Below are 18,812 nucleotides of genomic sequence, written 5' to 3' on the forward strand. Positions count from 1 at the left end.
TGGCGCATTCCTTTGTGGCATCGGTGGCGCCTCATTCCTGTATCACGTCACGTGTCCTGTCCGTATTAGCCAATAGCATGGCTCGTCATTGCGATAAGCATTTACCATTTTGCATTTTATCGACATGGAATGGTCAACCTTAAACCAGTCTTCGTCATCGTAAGTTTATTTAGATAGTCATTACATCCAAACTTAATTGAGACTATGAAAACATTTATATGGCACGAGATACACAACAATAATACAACTTCAAGTATATGGGACCCTACTTGCTACCGCTGAAATATAGTGTTGTTTTTTTTACACTTTAACTTTTTTTAAATGATGCTTCATGAAATTCACATATCAGTGATATCCATCTATTACATTAATCTGTGTACATTCTGCTCCGAACAGACTTGTATAAACATTATCATAAAATGTAATCAATTTTGAACAAACATTACAATCAGTATATGTTATTCATCAAAAGAAACCATTATTTAGTTTTTTGTTGCAATTCTTGGAAGGCAATATGGGAATAAATTCAATACCGTTCGTTTATTTTCAAAATATATGAGAGGTAGGATCTACGGATATTTTCACTTTGTTGTAGGTGCCCCTTCATTCTTCTCTCTAGGTAAAAATATTTCACAGAAAAATTGTGAGTTCATGTATATCCCTTATGATTATGTTACCATTATTGTTGGTGCATCAAACAGGTCTTTTTGTACAAGAGGAACAAATCTTAATTCAAAATTGTATCGTCTTTACTTGAATATCTTTGTGTGTCGGTATTTTTTTCTTCATTTTGGGGTGTTCAGCAATTATACAACAAACAAAATAAATCGCAATCGCTCCATCACAATTGTTAAGGATTTTGTTGAGGGGACACATGAGATAAATCACATACACATGACAAAGAAAGATTAGGTTGCATTCTACATATCTTATCCTATATATCCTTTATCTTGTAAACGTTTTACTACTACTGCTTCTATTTTCTATTAGTTAGTTAACTTTACAAAATGAGCATTGTCATTTTTTACCTAGCGGCTGCATCGCGCTTCAGTACGAACAGCGTGCAGGGAGACAAGTGCCCAACCGACAGTAGTCCGTGGTTGGCGTTGAGAGGTCCGTACAATATTTGTGTGTGCCTGTGAGTGTGTGTGTGTGTATACTTGTCCTTTTTCTTTGATTAATCGCGACGTATTTAATTTGTAAGCTTGTTAGGTATTTGGAGTATCGATGACATGTGTGCTTAATCAGCACTTTTCCGCTGAAATAAAGACCTCGGCGCCTAATTGGACGAGAACAAAGAACGTGTATGATTCCAATTAAGATGCGCATCATACATTTGTTTTATGCTGATTAAAAGCAATGGTCTTGAAAGGTAAGGAGGGATGGATGTTCATGGTATAGTGAGAATAAAGCCAATGTATGAAATTAAGTAGGCCTATTTAAAACAAAGCCTACTCATACGTTGAAAAGGACAATAAAACGTATCCAAACTTTTATCTACTCGCACAGAGTTATAGTCTTACATATTCGAAACGACATAGAGTTGTAAAATTCTTATTCCTAAACAAAAAGAAGCTGAAGTTCAAACTTAGCTGTTATTCGTAAATTAACGGTTTCACAAAAATGTCTGTGGGTCAGAGGTCAATGATTGATATCCGACTATTAAACAGGTGGTTTAACGCCTCTAATCTAATACGACACTCCTCTTTTCCACAAAATTAATGACGCAAAGAAGCGTTTGTAATTAGACCTAAAACGAGAATAACATATAGGTGTGATTCTTCAGATAAAACCCTCCGAAGAGAGAGAGATAGCGGAAAAGAAAAAAAAAAGATCGGTAAACTAAGACGCGAGAGAAAATAGGCAAGGAAGAAAAAAGAGAAAAACCTTAACTAAATGAATTGTCGACTTGGTAAAATACTCATCGATTTTGTTAAATTATGTCCTGAAGCTACGGCTGGCGTTGTATTTAATGGAATCGCGGAGCGTGAAAATAGTCTTTCATTGTTCGCAGCTCTGTTTGCTCCCTTGAGGATACCTTAGCGGGTTTTCTGCGGTGACAGTGATAGAGAGAGGCAAGCGGCTCTCTCGTTAGCCCGCTTTAGCAGTGAGATGGGATGTAATTTTCACCAGCGATCGCCCCTGACTGATGATGCTTATACTCTTTAAACGTCTGTTTATCACTGTTTCCTTCGCCAATCTTCAATTTGCTTTTTTTCTGTCCATACAATTAAACTTTTGAAAAGCAACGCAAATTGAAAAAGAGAAAAGAAGATATTTTTATTGAAGAGACTTGATAATGTTTAACAGTTAATGTTTGTAGTTCACATCTTTAGAGATTAAGTATGGGAATTCATATAGCGATTTAACAATTCGACCTCAAATGCCCTCCTAAAAGTGGCATCATATAGGGGAAGTATTTTGATTATGCAAAAGAGAGTACGAATTCAAATTTTAAACATAAGCATGCAAGTATTCAAAGAAAATAATTTAAGACAAAACGCCATAGTATATACAGCATAATAAAGGAGATACTTCAGTGAATACTGAGAGCTCATACACACCTAAATAGATACAAACAAATTTGTTAAGTACATAATTATTCAGATTAATGTCAATAGAGTAAGGATATATACTGAATACACTATATATTGTAAATTAAATCAAATAATTAGCTAAAGTGTGTCTACCACCTCGAATGAACTTCTATGGATTTGTTTTTCTACCTCTATCAATAACACTGAAATGGGGGGCGGGGGGGGGGGGGGTCATTCCTAAGATGTTAATCCCGATATTTTTAGGATAGGAAACGGCAATATAAGAAATTTATTGACTAAACCTTCCGCTCCTCCAATCTCCCATGTTCTTTGACATCGTCTTGAGCTGGTATAATGAAGGATGGTGAGTGGAGAACAGGTGAGAAGGTGATACGAACGCGGATAATACACACAATCGAAAATTAGACAAGATTGATTGACATGCGGATCAAAGACAAATAGCTCTTAAATTCAATCAAGAACCCGACCCGTCTTCCAATTTGTAGCTCTGTTAATGCTATCCGGGAGCTGCATGATGGAGAACGAAATCAAGCCCGATCGTTTCCCGGGTCTTGACGCAATAGCAACCGTTTGAGAGAGCACCCATCTCCATCGTACCTCTCTCTGTGCGCGAGCCAGCGAGGCTGAGGAGAAAGATGATACGTAGGAGAGGAAAGAGAGAGAGAGAGAGAGATAGATAGAGAAGGGGGATGAAGAACGAAGCATCTGTAGGTATAACTGTAGAAGACTTCATCATTAAAAGGGATCTATATTTAGAGGTTCGCCATTCTCTACTTCCTTTTCTCTCTATATATCTCTCTCTCACCATCTATCCCTCGTTCCACTTCCCCATTTCTCTTTTATTTTGTCTCTCTCTCTCTTTCTCTTTCTTTTACTCACTCTCTGTTTCTCACTCGTCATCTGTCTACGACGAAGAAAACTAGAGACAGAGGAGGAGTAGAAGAAGAAAGAGAGATAGAGATAGCGCGAGGAAAAAAAACACCTCTCGTGTCGCTTGCGAGAAAATAAAAATGCACTTTCGCAAATTAACATGATTAAATTGTCCGCGGGATTACAGAGGTGTCCGATGATATATTAAATGATATTGTCCGCCTGTTGTTTTAACTCGACTTCATTCATTGTCAGAATGTGATCTGACATCGTAGGGGCAGGTGGTCGCAAAGAAAGAAAAAAAGCATCCTCTTGCATCGTCCCTCATCTCTATGTCTCTTGTAAGTCTTTCTCCTCTTTGCTGTGTTTAAGAGAGTAGGAAATCAAATCATCATACGCAATCTTAATGATATCTTTCACAATATAAGTTAAGATGGGAGGGGTTCATGACTTGTAAAGTTAACGACCGCCGATGGGAAATGACGAAGAGCTTTGTTAAAGTCCATTTTTGTAAAGAAACATCGATGATCGTTGATCTTCAAGTGATGTCAGCATCGACAAGTTAGAAGTTAGATGAATGGAAAATTTCCACTATCAATCAATATACAAGGCATCTGAAAACTTCGCATTGCGGTTTCTTTATATAAAAAAAACTGGACAATTAAGTACAAGACATTATCAGCACAATACTATATATTTCCGCAACTTCAATAATTGAAATGAAAAGCAATTACCTTACCACTTTATCGTCTTGTTTAATGTACAATGTATTGAGGGAATCATGTAACATGATGTTTTAAGTGCATTTAATCCTGGCTTATCTACATGTTTCAGATACCCATATAAATAAGACTTTACCTGTTAATATGCTCTAAGACGCCCCAAACTAAATATTTTCACCTGAAGGTATTCAATATAGATATGTTAAGAATATAATAACACCCATAAGGTAAAATAAATATCACTAAATATGCATTTCATTCATAATAAAGACTTTTAAAAATGGCGCCTGGATAATGGCGCCACTTATATAACATGTTGTATTGGCCAATGGTCCTACTGACGCAAAACGCGTCACGGTCAGATGGGAGAGTGTTGATATACAAGGTGTGCTGATATTCATATTTGTACCTTTAGTATGGTATCACGGATCACTCATTTCATGGTATATTCATGGATGTTTTGTTTGTTGTTGTCTGGAGAGTACGAGAGAAAGGAGGAGGTAGAAGCAATTGTAATTTTTTAAAGAAATCTGGAGCTAAAGGGGTTATTTTGTTTGTGGCATTATTCATGTCATATGACCCAGTTATATTCGATAGCACCTTCATCTTGGGTATTCATAATATGTTTTCGAATCATCCATCATACAAGATGCGAGGGCCAACTGAAATCATAACCACAGTATCATCCTGAATTTCTTAGAAAGTCTCAACGCCTAGGAAGTAGTCAGATTTGTGAACAGTATGGCCTGTATTCCATTCATATAACGATCCCAGAGACTTTGAAAAATTAACTTAAAGAAAGTTTAAAATTGTAAATTCTATTTAAGCACATTTAAAAAGGAAATGGAGAATGTTATTGAAATTGGATTCGCCAAGTCTTTGCTGTCGTGCTTTTTATAGAAAGAAAAGGATTTTTCGTATTCAACTAATGAATTAAACTTTGTATCTAAATACACTGAATATGTGGTACATGTATTCAGATCTAGATTTTCTGTTGTGTGTCATCCTTATTCGCCTTGCTATCAGAATCAGCGAAGCCGGTCATATAGAGACAGTTCGCACCCCGTCTTATGTCTGTAGACTAGTTCCTCAATTGTTTGGCATGTTTAGAAAAGATGAAAAACGTTTATTGAGAAAGGTACAAGCGATGGCACATTTATCTCTTCCATGCAATCTCCCCCATAACTTTTATTGCATACCTTTTGTAATTGATTTGATAAACGAGGGGTGGATTTGATCTCCTTAACTCAATTACGCTGGCGCGGAAACGTCACTCCTTTTGTTTACAAATCATCAAATTGGATTGGATGGATATTTGGAAGATTAATATGGCATCACTTCGTCTTGATCAAGTCTCCCCCTGTAACTTGGTTCTCATCCGGGCTCCTGAAATTCGATCATTGTGTTAATCAAAGTGATTGTCCCATTCGGTACACCCAATAAGTCTCCTAACCCGCTTGACAGACTGATAACGTCGGGTACACTCTTATTTCATGTATTCATAATCTATGACAAAATTACAGCGTGAATATCACATATCAGTACTGCAGCAGGTTGGTCTGGAAAACTCCTTTGAATAACGCACTGACTTTGCAGAGATAAGGGAAAGTGTTAGTTGTTTTATAGAAATGAACTTAAGTTAGCTTTATTGATAGGGAAAAAAATTAAAGTACTATCAGGGTTATTTACAACACATGGATTCTCTTTCAATTCAACTTAGAATTTCATGTAGTTTAGGGCATAACTTGAACTGATAAAAGCAATACTTGAAATACAACCGTTAATTAGAAACAATTTAACCCATTGCTTACTGGAACCTGGTGGTCCCTGTGTAAAGCGTATGGGAATAAGATAATTCAGTAGTCAACGGGTTAACTGGAGTTGGAACGAAATGACAGGATGGTCTACAAATAGTCAGAAAAGTCTTTTCCTCTCTTTGCACATAGAGACGACGTTTTTCGAAACGATGGTGGGAATTTTAAAAATATTGTATTGTACCAAGAATTATTGCCGCCGAAAATATGGAATAAATATTAGCATGGATGTTATGATCATCGAAATGCGATTTTGTTGCACAAATAAAATATCACGATGCTCTGGGCTCATGGCCAATTTTGTGCAGGGAGAATTATTTTAAAAACTGTTTTGTATTGCTTATCCAACCAATTCCGTCAAGCGTTCTGTATTTGCATCTTTAAAAATACCATTCCATCTTTCTCCACCTTTCCTTATAAGATGTTCTTGTCGTTGATCCTCCAATTTTACGAGACGTCCCATTTTCCCTCCTCCTCCTCCTCCTTGCAACGCCAATCATTATTATCAATAAACGGAGCGCTCTGCCTAATTAAGGCAATAGATTGGGCGGCTATATCGGATGTCATCAACCATCGAAACACCCGTTAAACACGGGCTAAATCCGCTGGTGAAGACGGAAACCGGCTTGATTAATGGGCGGGATTGCGTTTCTACGGCTAACAAAAAGCCAATAATCTCATTATACGGCGAATGAGAGGCTCTTTCTTGTTGAGCAGTGGCTTATCGTGGGATCTGTACCCGCGCGAATTCGAAATCCCTCTCCCTGATAATATTTTGGCGACGGATATGTTTCCGATGCGTCACGGTGAAAGGGCCAGGGTCGGAGGTGTACTGAAATACGCCAAGTTTGGCGGATGCACGCACGTTGTACTTTACCAGATGCACTTATAGAAGTCTTCATCATGACTCTCATAAGGCCAAGTCAAATTTATTCCTAGTTTTTCACCCAGGTTTTTCAAATAATGAGGATGAGTTGGCCCTATGTATTTGATATTTTCCTGCACACGAACCGCTTTTGGGTCAATATCAACTCACATTTTGGTAATTTATTTGTACATGCACTATACAGGCCAAGTATAAGGCAACATCGCATTATATTAATGATTTGTGTTGAACTCATAGTCTAGATGCTCTCAAATTATTATTTTTCTTAATATTTCAGAACAAAAATATCAACTAACATAAATAATCAGGTGGGCAGAAAAAAGGGAAGAAGGAGGGGACGAGAAACTATTTGGAATAATGTATTTTTATGCACGCTTAAATCAAGTAAAAGAACTATGTCTCATAAAGATTTACATTTTGCAATTTAACATGATTGCCTTTGCGTAAAATGTATGACGTACTCTTGATTACGTACTCTACAAGTTGAATATAATTTGTAGCCATCACGTTTGTATTTCTGGCCTGCCTAACATTTCTAAAATTGATATAGAAACCACGATCCTGACGTTTTACTTCCATTCTCAACTTCTTAACACCGAATACAACATATTTTCTGCAGGGCCTGTTATATATACGCTGCCCGAGAGCTAAGTGTTATTCCGTGAACCTATTAACAATACCCAACAATACTTTTCATTGATGAAAGTAGTTTTGTAGGTCAAACGTCTGGAATCCAACTTCCTTTATGTGTTAAAGTCCTGAACGAAATAAGATCTGTGTTGTGTCAGAATATTCGAAATAAAATGATATAACGATAAAAACGACATTTTGATGATTTTGTTTTTATAAGGTCACCATTTGTAAGTCAAGGACCATTTATGTTTTACAAATACGGTTCTTAACTGACGATAAAAAAAATTAAGGAAAGAAATATCGCTTACTAAACAGTTAGGAGCTATTTTTTTTAAAGTTTCAATTGAAATAAAAGTGTATAGCAACTTAATGAGCTAAGTAAATAACATCAAATTATAAGACTAAACTAAATTATAAAAAAAAAAACCGGAATACCCAAACAAAAAATATGAACAAACCCAAATATATTATACAAAAATCAACCCTCAATATTCCCATTTTTACAAGTGGGCAAGGCAAGCAAAATAAATTGGAACTTTGCTGTAGTGACTGCGACTATTCGCTACATTGGGTATCTAACGAGAGCACTTTAATGTGATTTAGTAATATTTAGGAAATGGTAAGATATAGAAATTACAAAGAGACCACCATCTCAAATGTGAGGCGACCATTTCCAATGTAGGTAATTTGAAGAAAGAGAATCCGGGGGGGGGGGGCTGCAGCCCGTTGCCCCGTGCGTGATACGCTTGTGTAATCAACTTACCAACTGATACTTCCCGCAAACGGAGCAAGAGGGCAATCGTCCTACTTAAATGTTTATACACCAAACCAGCTATGAATTCTTGCTGCATCCTTCCACTGGTATAGTTCTTCTGTCATTTATTCAACAAACATTACCGAGGGATTTTTGTTCACTTGAGATATTGCTTTGTTAAAATAATAAGATTAGATGCGTTTGCGGGCTTATGATTTCAGATCGCTTTCTTTTACCAGATCGGAGGGTGGTTGCAACTTTTCCCCACACATCTCTGTTCTCTGTCAACAACATACGTGCATTCGTGAAGTGTCACTCCACTCCACGTCGTAATGTTCTCCTTGATGTGAATTTAAAATTAGATTTTTCTCCTGGATTTCAAATTATTTTCTCTTGTCCGTTTTGTTTATTGTCCGAAAGACATTTTATTTTGAGTAAAAACTGCTTTAGCGCAGATGTACTAGCATAAGAAGCCATTAATATAATCATGATATATACTTTAAATATTTTTTTTAACAATTACGGATCAATTGCTTTCTTTCGGAAACCATCTAAATGCTATATGATTATTATTTCTCATCAATTTGTGGCAAACTTGCTCTCAATATACAAACTTTCCTCTGTCTGAAACTTGTATAACTTCTCAGATAATTAATTAATTACCAATTATTTTGTATTAACGTTTGTATATGACCATGACGTTGTTTGATTTTTAATGATGAAGTAAGTCCTTAATGTCCGTTTTGTTCATTAATGTCCTAAAGACATTCAATTGTGAGGAGGAACTGCTTTAGCGCAGATGTACTCGAATAAGAAGCCATTAATATATATTGTGATAGATACTTTAGATATCTTTTGAGCATTGAATCAATTTTTCTTTCTTTTGGAAACCATTTAAATGCTATCTGATTATTATTCCTCATCAATATATGGCAACCTTGCTCTCAATATACAAACTTTCCTTTGTCTGTCACTTGTATAAATTCTCAGAAAATTAATTAATTACCTATTATTTTGTAGTTACGTTTATACATGACCATGAGGTTTTTTTTTTAATGATGACGTAAGTGTGATAATTATGCTTTACATTTCTAAGTCTTATACCACGTAGCTCAATGAATATTTGCGGGAGCTTTGTTGTGGGCAATTGCTATTTATTTACAGGTTATACAAGATACCACCGCGGTTTACCGTTTCTTATCTGAACAAGCCTTTATCACGTCAGCAGGAGGGAATATTGATACGTTCTCATAAAAATAAAATCTAATTCTGATAAGCTTTTGGTAATAGAAACGAGGCAAAAGCTCTACAACATCCTACGAGTTATATTTTAATTATCAACAAGATAAAAATAAACTCATTATAAGCTATATCGACAAAAATAGTTATCCCGACAAAGAAAGAAATAATTTACTTCAGGTGTTCTTTAAGGAAAATATGTTTACGAGAGGTAATATGCTAAAAGGGAAACAAAGTATGGTATTCCTGTCATCTCACTCATGAGGGCAAATGACCTTTGACCCTTTGATGTAATTTCAATGTAATTATGTCAAAGAACCAGTTTATCCAGGGCTTTAGGCACGTTACTCTTTCAAAATATTACTTATTAATCATTTTTCCTGTCAATGGAAATACGGGGAAAAAACACAAACAGATTCCGGTACATTGCAAAAAATAGCTTGAGAAAAGTTTCGCCAGGAGCGTTTTTAAAGATAAACTTTTACTTAAAGTTACACCATCAACTTTTCTTACCACTTTACAGAAGCAACTCATGTAAATTGGCAATCTCTAACGTAGCAAATAGTAGGAGGGGGCGATCATCCCCATCAATACGGCGTGCAAGAATTTGTAAACATTTATTAGTCTGTAAGTTATCTCGCTTTCTGCAAATAGGAGTTTTTTTGTTGTTGTCCATTTGTCGGGATATTTTGATTGCCCCCCCCCCCTCAATACAAAAAAGCTGGCTTCATCGGAAGTTACACATACTTATCATGCTTATTCAGTGATGTCTGTCATAAGCGAAGAATTATAATTATCGAATGAAAGAAATTAAAATGAGTAAAAGGCAATGTATTTTTTCTTACAAAAATATGCTCATTTAATTCTTCATAACCTTGCTTGTCAATACATTCAGTCAGTTATTTTATGAAAATAGTATTGTTTTAACTATGCAGGGTCTTCAATATTTTAAGAGGAATTCTAAAGAAGCTTTTTTAATAAACAGAAATAAGCTTTATTGAGTTCACGTATTCGGACCTACTTTTAATTTCCCCGATTTTGTTGTCTCGAATCATAACAAATAATTCATTTTTCATTCATCAGAATCCCTGCTTTAACCATTAGGAATGGAAGCAGCAACTTCAGAGACATTAGGGGAATTTTCTCTCAAATCATTCCGTACGATATAACGTTTTAGAGGTTAGACATTTTTAGGATATTGAGGCAATATTGGTAACCTACATACACATTAAGCATGGCCCACCCAACTTGAGAAGTATTTTGAGGTAAATACCATTTGGTGCTTGGGGGTGTTGCAGGAGTGAGGTCTTGCCAGGTTCACCCCGCTAGAGGGGGTCATTATGAATATTAAACTATTATTATTTGTTTTGGAACAGTAAATCCAAGTAGTCTACTCATCCAGACCTCGTTAAGAACATGGAGGAAACAATACCATACAGACACTACAGTCACACTTAAAGTTTTGGCGCGCTTACGTGGTGCATTAGAACCCCCTCCCATATACCAAAAGAGAATTTAAAAAAAAATTTTAGTTGGTCATTGATGAATATCATAATCCTTTATTCAAAGGTTAAGTAAACAAATTAACACCTGAGCTATACCATGTACACAAACCATTCAAATCGGAGCAAATTCTTGAATGGTATTGAGGCTATGCATCCTCAATGTTTTATCCATTTTTCTGAGTGTGTGAAATTCAAAGTTGCTGTGCTGGAAAAATTATTATTATGGAACATGGATGACTCGGGTATTAGGTTGAGAATTCAAAAGATGTTGCATTTGTTCTAGTTTCCAGAATGAATTTAAACTTAATGCTGTACTGTCATTAAAGTGAGGCTCTCCCACCTCAAACGTCTTAGCTAAATCGTCATTTTATTTCAAATTATTCACTTTATTAATAAAAGAATGATACACGTCATCTTTTCAATGACAGTGCCTGCAGACATCAGCTGTCTTGTCTCTGTGACGGACGGGCGGTGAAATTTAGGGAGTCCCTTTTTCAGCCTTTTCTCAGCATAATATAAATGGAAAAGTTATGAGGATGGAATTTGGACTAAATGAATCTCAATCGCATCAAGGGAACTTGGTTCAGGGCTAGGTCATGCCATTGCCTATCATCGAAGAAAACTGATGGCAAAAACACACCTTCCAGCAGCTACTCGCGTAAGGAGTGTAACGGGACCAGAAAACGTGCCCGGTTAACCTGCGAGGTATTTTAGACACACTTCCATCCAAAAAGAATACCCTTCATCTGGGGTGATTAACACATCTTTCTTTACCCTCCCACTATAAAGTTTTAATAACGGTTGTCAAAGATAATAAAACGTTTTATCAGTTGGACACGGACTTGCTGTGCATCTGTATATCAGGTGCTACAACGTTTACTAGAAAGCGCCATATCACGTGCACAATTAATAAACTAAGAGATTACATTGTCACAATTTGGCTTGTAAATAGTTTCATCAAAACTTTATGTGAATTCAGAAAAGAAAACAAAAAATGGACTGAATGAGAAGGTGAACACTGAGAATTTAGAAGGAAATTGTAAAAGATTACAAACTACCATTTTCTCCCCATCTGGTTCATAATCCAGTCTTCTCGTAACCATAACTGTAGACATTATTGTTTGGTATACAAAACGTAGTCATACAGTATAGTTGAAAATTTATGATAGTAATCCAATAATTTCAATATTGAAATATATTTATCTTCTCTGAAGAGATAAAGAATTGGAAAGAACTACAAAAGACACGCTAATAAAAGAGGAAACTGAAACCCAGTCCTATTTCTCTTTTCTTTCCCTTTTCTTTAAAAACAAAAACCGAACTGATTTAAAAGCAGGAACAAAAATAACAACAACAACAACAACAAAGCAAGTAAAGATTTGTATTGATTATCAGGAGAGTACAGTTAAAGAGTTAAGGATCCTTTGATAGTATCGTCCTCACACTGGGGTATCGTATCTGATGGGAACCTGGATTCCCACTCATGGGCGGCGCCCTTTGAGTGTTATTTACCCCCATTCCTCGAACCCTCCATCAGTGTCATGTCAGCTTTTCAAAGACAGGTCTCTATTTCTCGAAAATAACAACCGATCAAATTGCAATATAACTTAATTCTCATCAAGTGAATTACAAACGAATTGGTCTTGGGTGGAAGAATCACAGCCAGTGTTCGGGGGTGTTTGGGGGTAAGGAGCTAAGCCCTCGCCGACTGCTCCAGCAACTGGTAACATCATCAGGCGCTAAGGTCTAGCTTATCCATTGATCATCCGCATTTCTTCTTCGTGTGTTACATTTCCAGGTAAATCTCCTTAATAAAACCTTACTTAAGGATGTAAGCATTATAAAATCAAAAGATAAGATTGTGTAGATATATTTGTATAAACGTTGGTTGATGCACGACGATGTACAGTCGCCTAACTGAATGTTCGTATTGACCATGGGTCGTGATTTCATAATGATCTGCCTTAGTTGTTATCATTTTGAATTCACAAAGAATGGAACGTGTAAGATTATTATCTCTTCCACCAATCAAAAGGAAGATTCCGTGAGCTTTACATGCAACTTTGACCACTCTTAACATCTTCAAGAGCATCTTAGTCATCCACATCATCGACTTCACCGTACTCATCATCATCATCATCATTCTTATCATTATCATCATTATCATCAGTATCATCATCATCATGACCTTCATCATCGTCATCATCACCACCATCATCTTAAACATCTTTGATGTCTTTAGTATCATCATCATCATTTTCATTTCATCATCATCATCACAACCCCTTTCATCACTATCAACACTTTATCATCAACATAATTAGCACTGGTCTCGTTACCAGATATAGAGTGATATTGTCTTTATTTCTACCGACGATGTTAGCCCTTCCCTTCACCTTATCATTATTATCCGTGTTTACAACTTCGGAACCAACCGGAAAGACGCCCAGAAGAACGAAGAAATCTTTCCTCATGCTGCATCACTTGAAAGGTTGATCCTTCAATTCAAACTCGAAGAGGCGCGGAGGCAACTGGTATCGTCAAATGCCAGACTCTGTACCTTTCAACTTTCGCCCCTGTCTGCCTGCGTCGCCTTTGATATGAAGCCGCCGGGATCCATCCTCATTTACAAGTCGATTTGTGTAGCATCTGCCGAGGAAGGACGGAGTGAGGCACGCTGACAAGTGAAATTAGGAGGGGTGGGGGTGAACTTGGGGGTTTGTTACGTTCGAGTGCACAGCTCTTCCTCCTTGGCTTTCAATCAGTTCAAGTACACCACTCAGCGAGACGGTTTCCAAGGTTACATTAACCACATCATACTTTGCTATTAAACGTTATATACCGGTCATACGTTACAAAAATATATTCTACAGTATTAACAAGAATATAATTTTTTTTTTTGTGATTTAAGGATTGGTATGCAACAAACATGTCTTTTCAGGTCCCTCAAGAAACAAGAGAAAGATTTAAACCGAATATCATTTATGTTTATTTTGTGTAATTTAAGGATTGGTATACAACAAACATGTTAAAGACAAACAAACGTTTAAGTCCCTCAAGAAACAAGAGAAGATTTATACCGAATATCATTTAGGTTTATTTTGTGTAATTTAAGGATTGGTATACAACAAACATGTTAAGGACAAACAAACGTTTCAGGTCCCTAAAGAAACAAGAGACGATTTATACAAAATATCATTTAGGTTTATTTTGTATGATTTAAGGATTGGTATGCAACAAACATGTCAAAGACAAACAAACGTTTCAGGTCCCTCAAGAAACAAGAGACGATTTATACAAAATATCATTAAGGTTTATTTTGTATAATTTAAGGATTGGTATGCAACAAACGTGTCAAAGACAAACAAACGTTTCAAGTCCCTCAAGAAACAAGAGATGAATTATCACACAGAATAAATACTCCTGCGTGGTAGGTTGGTTCGGGGCCAGTTGTCCCACGCATGGCCTCTGGATGGATGGCGATCCATCGGGGGAGTGTTACTGTGTTGATTGTGTCATCAAATCGATGAGTTGTTTTGCGATCTGTGTCACCTCCAATCAAGTGATCTCGTTCATCTCAATCTAATCAACACATCCAGACCTTTGGGTGCTGAAGGGAGAAAGGTTGTGCAATGGAATAACCATCAAGGTGTTGCCCCCTGTTTAAATATAATGATGACAGTTGGACAAATGCATAAGAACTTAACACTGTATTGGAAAGGCTTGCTAAGGAGTGGGAAGGGAGCGGGAAAGGTGCAGAGTTGCGAGGGGTGAACGGAAAAATTCTTCAAATTCGCGCCTTTAGCCCACCGAACACTTTACGGTCTTCCTACGACCCGATTTTCGAATAAATGGCAAACATATTGGATATGGAAATCTGAACAAACATCACCTTCCTTATTCTAAATAATTATAAGAATAAGTTTAGTGCATTTAAGTCTTCTTGTTATAATACAAGCCGAATAAAAGCCGAAAGTGAGAAAGTGTGTACAAAACTGTCCCTCTCTTCTTTTATTACTCCTAACCCGCTCTCATTCCTACGTTCTTCTCTCCCATATGTTTTTAGTAACTTAATTTCTAAGTTTAACAAATAACCTTTCATCCATCTCTCTTTATATTTACTTTTCATAAATCAATCTTTGTGTGAGTCTCCGTCTCTTTACTTCTCTTTGTTTTAAATCAAATATGTTTGTGTATGTTCGTACAAACGCCATATTGCTGGAAGAAGTATCATGGTCGATTGGACAAGTCACCGGAATATGGACTACACAGTACGAGGTTCGAATCCCTGCCACGCCACGTTACCAAAAAAAAATATCACATTTCCCAAATTTTCTTGCAGTACTCTTTCTGTATTTAACTCTTGTCTTTGTTTTCTCTTACTTCTTTCAGTGTCATCTTCGTCTCAGAGTTCCCATTGTTCAAGAGATACATCTACGGACAAGGACGGCAAGAAGAAGCACACACGCCCAACCTTCTCGGGCCAACAAATCTTCGCTCTGGAGAAGACATTCGAACAGACCAAATACCTGGCCGGGCCTGAAAGAGCACGTCTGGCATACGCGCTCGGCATGTCGGAAAGCCAAGTCAAGGTGCGTAATAATGATGAAAATGACAATAATGATGATGATGATGATCACGATGATGATGATAATAGTACTAAAAATAATGCTAATAATAATGATGAACAGCAACAACAATAATAATAATGATATTAACAACAACTATAACAACCAGATTGATCATTGATTGTGGCAAATGTCTTGTCAAAGGACATTGGTGACGCGGCGGGACTCGCACTGTGAACCGTGCTATTCACTATGCGGTGACTCTACTGCAGGGGTACTGGTGTGGGTGTGGGCGTGCGTATGTGGGTGTGTTGGTGTGTAGGCTAATTTTTTTTTTTAAAGACGTGTATCAATCGGATCTGACTTTTTACATCTGAGGACCGACCTGTAACATCACCATACGCAAGAGATGATTCAGTGTCGAACTAGGGTCGACAAGAGCTCTTTTTACAGGCGAATACAGTCTAACATTTGATCAACTAACAAGACACACACGCGCGTCTCTGAATGATCTATGCAGCATCTTGATAAACCACACAAAGGTGGTCGATACTAGTGAAGGTTTAAAAAATGGTATCAGATGATGCAATGTAATTTTGGAGTGTCCAGTATATAATAGACCATGTGCTTCCCTAGGTGAGTATTAGAAAGAGGCATTTAGAAAGTATGGGACATTCACCTTATTATTATCATACTATGACAGAGGTTAAATCTTCTTTTCTGAATTTTATTTTGAAGGAAAGGCAAAAACTGTCACAGCCTTCCTCCGTTTAACTTTCCAGTAAAACGGTCTGCGAAATTGGCTTCATTTCTCTAACTTCACTTGACATCCGAGCTATTCAAGTTGGATGAATTAAAGTAATACGAATGGACTACCTCCACATACAATAGCCCCATCATATAATGAGCCCTTCTGTGTTTTATCATGGTATTTTTTTAACAAGAAATGATTAATAGTTAGAGTACCTATTTGGTGAAACAAATTGGTCCACTCCACCGTTCCCTACGTTACAAATTAACGCGAAGAGTCATTAATCTCGTGTGTTCTGCCGACCAATAATGTAGATTGAGAACAAAACTCTACGTGTGAGGTAGAAATGATGAAGGTAAATCTCTCTGCAATCGTATCGTAGCTTTAAAATAATGACTATCAGTAATATTTCTATCGTGAAGCTAGCCATTTCGTCGTTATGTTATAGAACACCATCTGCCATCGTCTCAGAAATGCATGCACAATGTTCACACACACACACACACACACACACACACACACACAAGGACAAAAGCACAGAAATACACGCAAAAATGGCGCCAGGTTCAGCTTTTTCTCTTTCTGTAATTTCTCTCTATTTCCTCTCAAATTGCTTTGATAAAACACCCTTATATTGCTGCCAAGCCCGTTTCAGCAGGCGGAGAATAATTAAGAAAACATTAGTTATTTTCCCCGGGTAGTAATGGCCCTTCCTGACAACCATCAATGTATATGAATTCGTATAAAAACAGCATTTAGTCATCCGTACTCGCTGTTTCAATGCGCAGCTTTTGGCTTTAATCACCGCTATTCGAATTAAACGGGAGGCATTACAGAAAATTGTGTTCGCGCTGCCCAAGAAAACGCCTCCATCTAGTTCAATTCTCCTAAGGTCTATTCCATTCGGACGTTTGTATGAAAATGATGCCCCTGGTTCTGCGTTTCTCGTGAATACGCGATGTCCTACGGGTACTTCACTGTGCTACATGATCGACTGAACTATTTCCATTTAAATGACAGAACGGCATTACGTTTCACCGAGCAAATTTCGCATTTATCGAATTTTATGAATTTTTATTTCACTCTTGATTACCCCTAAGTATGCATATGACGGTTGTTTGAGAAGAAGAAAGAAAAGATAAATCATTATTTGGTATTGCCAGAGACGAACGCCTATGATTGATCAATCTTCCAGTCACTCCACTTATTCGCCTTGTCGTTCTGGCGCTGGTCGGGGTCCTTTTCGAGGCCAGGTCACTCCTAACACACACACACACATTTATATGAGTGTGGGTGTGTATGTGTGTGCGTGTTTTTACATATATATTGCCATAGAGAGAAATAAAAAGAGGGAAGATAGAAAGAAGGATTTACCTGTATAAATGCTTCCATTGCCATAGATAGCATCACATCACCACGTCACCTTTCCATCTTTACGAGAAGTAGGAACCGAAGATGATTTTCAAGATGGTCAAACCTTTTGAAGTGGGTTGATGGATGAAGGGATATTGTAGAAGGGACAGGGAGAACTTCAATGAAAGTTTGGTCTGGTTTTCCTCCCCCTATTAACAAAACTGAACGCGGTGACAAAGAAACTGATAAAGAAAGTTTAGATTGAGCAAATAAGTACAATTTGCCTTGCTTTAACTTATACAAATGTTTGAACTATATGTATCTACATTTCAGGAGAAATACTGATTGCATAGAAAAAATGTTTAACGTGTTTTTCTGCGTGATAATATGAATGCAATCATGTTTATATTATATGACTTGTTGATTGATTACATTGACATTTTAAAGATGGATTATTATTTCTATTGAGGCATTTACCTCAAATCGTTTATGATACATAAAAATAGGAATTCTGAAATTTACTTAAAGTATTATTTATTTTATCATTTTAAAGATATTTCTGTAGTGGCGTATTCTGCGAATTACATTCGAAAACTGTCCACAATATTTAAGACAAATAAAAGTTTCCGCGGTTGGTTTAAAAGTAAGTTCGTGGTTTACCCATATGGGAACTCGCCTGTCAACACAACTAGGTAATTTGGTAGATATTAACTTTTCTCTTATTTGTATCACGACTGAACCTTCTCTAGTTTTTACAAATTCGTTTCAGTCTCAGGGTTCCCTTTTAGCACATCTCTTTCTCTAACTATTAATCCTCGACTTTTCTTCTTCTTGTCCAAAAACCTTGCGACATTATATTGTGGAAATCATTTAACCAATCTTAAGCCAACAAAAACACGGCGGTGGATTTCGCTGCTCTCTGTAGAGTTAATCGCCTTTGATGTGGGGCAGGCTACGATGGGATAGAGTCAGATATGCGAAAGTGTAGATGGACGTGATGGATACTTCAAGTACATCCTAGAGTTTCGCCAAAAATAGGGGAAATACTTGGAGGCCTTGATACATCAGATTCCCTGTGAACTTGAAAGCGACGTCTGTATAAGGCTTAGTACAGAATGTTCGTAAAACAGTGGCGCCACAAACCGAGAGTGCAAAGACC

General features: G+C 37.0%; 1 protein-coding gene across 1 annotated transcript in view; it reads left to right on the forward strand.

Moving 5' to 3' along the window:
- The window catches only part of LOC576870 (homeobox protein Nkx-6.2), a 34,381-nt gene that overhangs the window by 5,886 nt on the left and 9,683 nt on the right, over positions 1 to 18,812 (forward strand). Inside the window, exon 2 of the mRNA XM_777138.5 lies at positions 15,374 to 15,573. Coding sequence (XP_782231.1) covers positions 15,374 to 15,573 — 200 coding nt within the window. The remainder of the gene's footprint in view (positions 1 to 15,373; positions 15,574 to 18,812) is intronic.

The sequence above is a fragment of the Strongylocentrotus purpuratus genome, unplaced genomic scaffold, assembly GCF_000002235.5.
Source record: "Strongylocentrotus purpuratus isolate Spur 01 unplaced genomic scaffold, Spur_5.0 spur5_scaffold_15, whole genome shotgun sequence".
NCBI lineage: Eukaryota > Metazoa > Echinodermata > Echinoidea > Camarodonta > Strongylocentrotidae > Strongylocentrotus > Strongylocentrotus purpuratus.